The sequence below is a fragment of the Tuber melanosporum genome (assembly GCF_000151645.1).
Source record: "Tuber melanosporum whole genome shotgun sequence assembly, scaffold_32, strain Mel28".
Classification (NCBI taxonomy): Eukaryota; Fungi; Ascomycota; class Pezizomycetes; order Pezizales; family Tuberaceae; genus Tuber; species Tuber melanosporum.
Genome location: NW_003298997.1, coordinates 231,532 through 238,679, shown reverse-complemented (window position 1 = coordinate 238,679; position 7,148 = coordinate 231,532). Strand labels below are relative to the sequence as shown.

Here is a 7,148-nt window from a genome sequence, read left to right as displayed (position 1 = left end):
TTTTTTTTTTTTAAAAAGTACCTCTTATTTTCCATTATCCCCACTTTAAATCTTATTGTTTTCTTTTGTTTCATCTATTTTATAAAGAATTATATTAATGATAAATTTTTTATTGCACCCAACCAAAACCCCCCGAACAATTGATTTTCTATGTCATCTGAGGGCGCTATGGAATCTAAGGAATACTTCATACAACTTGTGTGGCATTTGAGACCTTTACCGTGTTTATTTTCTGCTAGAGAAGGAAATGGACGTGAAACAAAACTGTACTACGCTTTATTCCTCTATTCCCCAATTTGCATATTTTATCAGTGGCAAGCCTACCGTTCGTATGAGATCCTCATTACTTATCGGAACAATCCCTCCCACCGCAAACCCATACCGATGCCCCAGGCCAGTGAAAGCCAAAGCAAGTATGATATGATACGATATACTCTCCGGAAACCTGGCCCTCCCTTCTCCTAATAAACCACATTATTCGGGAGGTCTCTTCAACATCCACAAACCGAATCGATCCTGCAGCGAATCTCATGAAGGAAGGATCCTCAGACTCCTCCTTCACGAACCCATCCCCCGGCCATCAGAAACGCGCTAAAACAGGAGAATCACGCTGTGAGCTATACCACCCTGATTATTCACAACGGCATCCTACGACGGTCGGGGTACCGACTTCACTGACTTTTTCCGCCCAGCGCTTTACCCAGCTCCCCATAGCAGTACTCGTACTATGACTTATGCCATGACAAAATATCATACAAACCTCGGCACAGTAAGAGTACTGTACAAGTACAGTAATTACAGTACAAAAAACGCTATACCAATCGAACCATGTACGAGTAATACCATATCGCTCCAATCTCCTTCCCCTCCTCAATCACGTACGATACCGATAAAACAAAAGCTTCCTCACGGCACCCCCCGCTGGAATGATTACGGTAATAGAGTAGAACCCGGCAAAAGTCTAGATTAGCGCAAGACTAATACAGTGGGCGCTTCCAGCCACGATAATTGCACTTCTCGCGTGGCGCACAAATCTACGGTAAGAAAGTGATCTTCCTTTCTTTTTTTTTTTTTTCGCCGATGCGGGCGCTGACTCTTTCTCTCCCGGCTGGCGCTACTCGCACACATGACCAGCGGACCATCCAACCAACAATGGGGTGGGCTTTTTTCGGCTTACATGATGCGTACCGTATCACACGCAGATACGGTAGCTGACTTATAAGTACGGTAGCGTAGCGGACGGTACAGCCCCCCGTAGGATTGGGGATCTACGGGGGCAGAAGGTCGGTGGCGATAGTCGGCGAGTGATTTTCAGTGGCATATGGGGTTTGCCTTGGTGGGGTGATGGATAACTTGTCGTGATGGAATTCGTTCGTTCGTTTCACTGAAAAGAAATACACTTCAAGATATAGAAGAAGAAAAGAAAGAAAAACAAAAACAAAGTCGCCTCCATCCCATCAAACACCTCTCTCAGCGCAAAATTTCTCCACCTCTTTCGTCAAGTCTGCCTTTTGCTTCGTGACTTTCTCACGTACTTCGGCGACCGCGGGCGTGGCGTGGTTGAGGTCCTCAAGGGCCCTGAATACCTCCATCTGGGCGTTTATTACTGCGTTGAGTTGGTTTGGTAGCCACTGCTTGCGTACATTAGCACTGCGCAGGACACAGGGAAGAAAAAAGGAAAGGAAGGAAGGAAGGAGTACTGTACTCTAATTATTGGCGACCCCCCAGTCGCTGTCGGATGAGCGGTCTTTTTGATAATGTACTCGCGCGTAAAATTCCAGTGACGCCAGCGAAAGTCGCGGACTTGATCTAGGGCGTGGAGGTAGAGTGCTTTTTCCTAATTAGTATTCTGTGAAAAGTTGGAAAAAGGGAAGGAGAAAAAGTACTAGCGGACTCCGCATCCTCAAGCGCGAGCTTCTTGATCCCGACTTGCTCTGCGGAAGACTTGACCCATGATAGGAACTCCATGTGGTTTCCCGGGCGGTACTTGCGAAAGTCTTTCAATATATCCGTTAGGGGGGTTTCCGGCATGGAGATTTGGAGGAGGTTGTCGCTTAGTGGGACCTTTGAAGTGGAAGTGGGATAAGTTAGACATTGTCGCAGTTTACCGTAAGGAGGAAGGAGAGGGGATCAACCATGCTATCGTTAGCCCCGGATTCACCACGGAAGGTGAATGGCGTGTCGGAGACCCCCTTGTAGATCACGCCTTTGGGGAACATTGATTGTCCGGTTATTCCGAAAATGAACCTTTTTAGCCATTGCGATTGAGTTAGCCTTTTTCAACGAGATCTTTTTAAGGTTTCGAGAAGGAGAAAAGGGAAGGAAAAGACGTTACGTCCGGAAGTTGCCGTATTCCCCGGGTTTGGAGCGGGACCACATTCCTGCATGTATTTGGCAATGTATTAGCGTCATGGGTTATCATCCATGATACATGTATGGTAAGTAACTTGCTTTCCAAAACACGGTTAATCTTCGTCAAGCTGTTCACCACTTCCTTCAATCCATCTTTGAACAACTTCTTGTCGCCGTGCGCAAGGTAGTGTTCCGCTCCTCTAAGAGTGTTTACCGCTCCAGCGACGAGTTCGGGACTCTCCTTCACCATGTCAACGTGCGTGAGGACGAACCCCGCCTCGGACGAGGTCCTATCAAGACCCTTCTCGAACGCACGGATCGGCGCGAGGTTGTCGTACGTCAGTCCTAGCGCGGGGTCTAGAAGGCGGTAATTGTAGAGTGCGTAACTACCAGCATACTCCATGAACGGTTGGAAACCTAACAATTAGCCAACATGACCCTCTCAAGAAAAAAAACAAAAAAAGAAAAGAACCTATTATATTTGGGGAAATTCACCAGTCCTAAAAACTTATTAAAAAGAGCACCTTAGAAAAGGACATGTATATCTCGGGGGGAACTCACAACCTCGCAACCTCCGCCAACGGCATACTAATATTCTCCGGCAACACACTCCTCCCAAGCCCATAACTTCCGCTCTTTAGCATATTGTGATGGCACGGCTCGAGTAGATACGAACTCGCCAGAAAGCTGTAGTCTCTGTATAGCGCTGTCAGCATGGCTTGGTCGTTCGCGTACTTGGCTACGTGCTCGACGAGGTTCGGGAATTCCTGCTCGACGACCTCGCCCAAGAGGCCTTCGGCCAGGAGGCCGGGCCCACCCGTGGCGGTCCTTATCGGGCAGCGGTGGAGGAGGGTATCTAGCGCAGCGAATTCGCGGGGGAGTTCGGTGATGGGTTCCTGAGTTGGTCATGTTAGGGTGGTATAGATGGGGGAGGGAGGGGGTACTGTACATACGTCCCTAGGGAGAAATCCTCTTGTGGTGCTCACCGTGAAGGCTGGCAATGTCCTGTCATCCCTCCTGGTATCCTCGAGGACGTGGAATGGCTGAAGGGTTGGGGTTGGGGCCATCGTTGGGCTACGATATATCGATACCGAGATAGAAATCCTAGTTTTCTGCTTCCGGGACAAAGAAGGAAGGGATCAGATCACAGTAAATAAACTTCAAATGAGAAACCGACTATGATAGTGAACCGCTATATATTGAATCATACCATGAGGGGAGGGGGACAACGACCACCAATTTATACGTAAAGTTTCCGATATCGAGTTACCTATCATACCTACCGTACAATCCCGTGCCTCCCCCATAAACAAAAATCCCCAATCTCTAGCACCCAATTCGATTTTTCATCTTTCACAGAAGGTATATCCTGGAATCTTCTCTGATGCCAACCACGTCGGGCCCCCGTAGATGGTGGTCGTGATATTGGTTACCATCGGAACTTTTGTTCCGGCCTACATTTTGATGAACCCGGCCAACATTTGTCCCTGAGAGTACCGTACTTCTCTCTCACCAAGAAGTGAATTTCTGTTACCCAACCGGAATATGCAAACGCCCGGGTTTTTACGTTTTGCCGACTTCCTCTTCCCCTGTCACTCAGGCATGTCGGTCTTTTCGCGATAAACTCGTGTCCATCTTCTCTATTTATTTTGTATAATAATATTAGCGCAAAGTGTTATGCATGGTCGCACGTGAGGTGGTCTAGCTAGGACTCTTTGTTACAAGCATGGTTGCGGTTTCATGAGGTCCTAGGTTAAAGGATCTTTTCATCGCAAGTAAACCCAGGCCAATATTAAATATTAACAAATGGAGACTTGCTATTGTAGTGTGTTTGCACAAGTGTTTTGCCTGATCTCTCGTCTGCGGGATAATTATACTTGTAAATTTACCCATTCTGTTCACTCGTCCAAATCCCGCGTTAACTAATGCGGTGGGGGAGACCTCGGTAGCCGGATCATGCAACCATCCATCCAGGCTTGGCCATATTCTGCCATTAACTTTATGCCAACATGACCCTATCACAGGTGGATCCCTTGGAAGACACCTAATAACCGTCTGCGCCAACAGCATTGAGATTTCCCCAGCTCCAACTAGAGTTTTCCCTTTAAACCCTAGTATCTCCACGGAAACTCGAGGTATTTTCATTTTCTCAGTATATTAGCGTGTAGGGAGTCACCTACTGTATTATCTAATAGGGGGATTTAGCAGGTCCGGGGCATGGTTCGCTAGGCCAAGGCAGCCTCTATAAAGGGTTTGGAGAGGATACCCGAAGATCGTCCCTACCCACCTAGGCGGTTATATACCCGCCTAGAAAGTGTCCAGTCTTTGAATGATTCTCAGGTGATAATAAGAATTGGTGGAGTGAATTTTTGAAGTGGAATTTAAAGCTCAAATCCTAGGCTTATCATTAAAAAATAAATGGTGAAAAAACATTAGGTTTCAAGAAAGCCATGAGGGATGAAACAGAGGTTAATGGTTTTGTTAGGGGACTAATTAGGATTAGTACACTTTCCTTATTCGGCTCATAACTGCTATCAATGGCAACCTAAATGGACTCTATTGCTAGAGCGTAGTTAGGCTCGGGCGAGGGAATTGTTCCACTTTCGTTACCCTAGCGAATCATGCCCCGACCTGCTAAATCCCCCTAATAGAGTCATAATTCTCATCGAAGCGGTTGTTGAAAACCCTTTGGAGATTGAAGTCGAGCCATCGTATACTTTCTTGGCAAAGTACCGTACTCCGGCTATCCACCACAGGGAGTGGCGAGGAGGCTTCTTGGCAAGATAAGCGCCGGCACCCATTGCAAACAGCGAATAGATTCCACCATGCACTTCCTCCTCCGAGAGAGAAATTGAATAGGACCAGACAGCCGGTAGATCTAATAGAAAGGGGTACTATACGCCGAGGAATTTCCTCCAATTGTTACCGGCCATCTCCCCTTCCTTCCTCTCAGCTCTTGCGCTTCCCGGAAGACATCGGTGTGAAGGTTCGCTTTCGCAAGGGATGGATGGGCGCAGAAGTGGCTTGATACTCGAGCAACTTTTGGAGCGTGAATGGCAGATGTCGCCAGCCGTGTTCGAGAACTAAACCACATTAACTTTATGGTTATGATAAGTGAATATTTAGTTCCGCCTCTCCTGCAGCCACATCCCATCAACTAATCGCGAGCTAAATCACCACCTTCAAGAATTCAGCTGGTTCGTTATTTTTCCGCACGTGCGGTGAATTTGGCTGAGGGGAAAAAGTCTCGAGACATGCTGCGGGTAGGATATACGCAGTGGAAGTCGCATTGTCCCTGGTGAAGTGCTCGAGCAGACACAGCAAACACATAACTTCCGTGATGCTTGTTATCATCGACCACACCCCTACCCAGCTGTACGGCACAGTAGTACCACTGCGGTCACCGGGCCAATCCAAGAAATGGATGTATTGCGCCTGTATCTCCCGGTCTGGGGGAACCAGGGTACTGTGTGTCGAACAAAATCGTCTTGAGCGGCGGTGTGTTTCTTGGAACCGCTCAAGCACAAGGTACGTGCATCGTGAACCGAACCTGCTGGAGCTTCATGACTTTAAATCCAAGGCGTCAAGAGCCCGGATTTCGTTCGTCGACACCGTTCATGGCGTTACGCCACGGTAACTGTACCAACGGAGTGGCGAATTTAGAGCATGAGGCATCATCAATTTTTATCCTGCCGAGTTGACAATTGGGGTATGGTTCGGGGTGGTGATAAACCTGTAATTTAGATTTACGGGTTACGTGCGGCCATTGTTCAGCTAGATTATTAAGCATCCTCGGCTTATTATCAACCTATCCTTTTATGGCTTTCTCCGGAAAGTCTGCACCCGCGGGAAGTCGGCAAACTCACGCACAACTCATCTTTAATAGCGGATATGCGAAGACTATATCTGAAAAAGCAATAGTTTGCCAAATTAGGACTAGTGATGATGTCTTTATCGCCGAAAATGCGTCACTTGGCCTGTTTTTGCTTACTCGAAGTGCGGGTAGGAGAACAGTGCATTTTATCATACGCGCAGTCATTACGTGAGACTCCCAAACAAAATGCTTCCCAACTTCGATCCGAAAGATCAAGATCTTCTGATTCATATTTTCCAGATATCGAAAATCATAAATGCCCACATCTCCACAAGTTAATAAAATGAAATAAAATATCTATGTTGGCAATTATCCTTCAACCTGAAACCGGTTGGATTATTTTTCCCTACCGCGCACGAACAGGTTTATCCCGACCGGAAAACCGTAGAAACCTTCCCGCCGACCCGAGCATGTCGGGATTAGCCGATGTTGTTCCGGAGGCGCAGTGTTGATAACTTTGATGCGCCTATTACTATCGGCGCATGGCGAGATCATGGTAGCCTATCAGTTGTTGCCCTCATCAGCCCTACAGACCGAACCCCCGCGAGCCTGCGACAAGTGCAACTTGTAGCAGATCTGCCCCGCCGGAGGGCAGATATGACCAAGACCATCCCACGGGTTGGCAAAAGCCACATCTCTTTTGCGAGGGGAGACATATATTGCTATTCGCCTCCCTGTGAAGGGACTTATTGTTCCTGCAATAATCATGGTAAGCTGAGGTACGAAAATCGGCTCAAAATTGACGACCGTACAGTAAAATCGGTTGGATTCCGCTATCAGGTTATCGGCGAGGATTAGCTCCCTGCCCCCGTCAGCACGGATAGGCTTGGCCTGACAAACTAACGGAACTGCGAATACTAGTTAACGAGATCCAGCACCTCCTTCTGCTATCAACTTTTTCGAACAGAACTTATCAACCCTG

The 7,148-nt window shown here is 47.5% G+C and overlaps 3 protein-coding genes; 1 reads left to right on the top strand and 2 right to left on the bottom strand.

Moving 5' to 3' along the window:
* Window positions 1-403: 403 nt before the first annotated feature.
* Window positions 404-1,222, top strand: GSTUM_00007146001 (uncharacterized protein; the record flags this gene model as incomplete). XM_002839216.2 has 4 exons in its annotated part: window positions 404-612; window positions 693-935; window positions 1,000-1,039; window positions 1,135-1,222. The coding sequence occupies exons 1-4, from the start codon at window positions 531-533 to the stop codon at window positions 1,220-1,222; spliced, it is 453 nt and encodes a 150-aa protein (XP_002839262.1). The 5' UTR covers window positions 404-530.
* A 120-nt stretch (window positions 1,223-1,342) lies between these two features.
* GSTUM_00007145001 (uncharacterized protein) lies at window positions 1,343-3,831 on the bottom strand. XM_002839215.2 has 10 exons: window positions 3,306-3,831; window positions 2,961-3,248; window positions 2,910-2,916; window positions 2,514-2,769; window positions 2,448-2,470; window positions 2,336-2,381; window positions 2,136-2,247; window positions 1,887-2,064; window positions 1,706-1,830; window positions 1,343-1,631 (listed from the first exon to the last, which is right to left on the bottom strand). Exons 1-10 carry the CDS (start codon window positions 3,417-3,419, stop codon window positions 1,458-1,460), a joined length of 1,323 nt encoding a protein of 440 aa, XP_002839261.1. The 5' UTR covers window positions 3,420-3,831; the 3' UTR covers window positions 1,343-1,457.
* Window positions 3,832-5,020: 1,189 nt separating this feature from the next.
* GSTUM_00007144001 (uncharacterized protein) lies at window positions 5,021-6,142 on the bottom strand (the record flags this gene model as incomplete). XM_002839214.2 has 1 exon in its annotated part: window positions 5,021-6,142. One exon carries the CDS (start codon window positions 6,140-6,142, stop codon window positions 5,936-5,938), a length of 207 nt encoding a protein of 68 aa, XP_002839260.1. The 3' UTR covers window positions 5,021-5,935.
* Window positions 6,143-7,148: the final 1,006 nt, after the last annotated feature.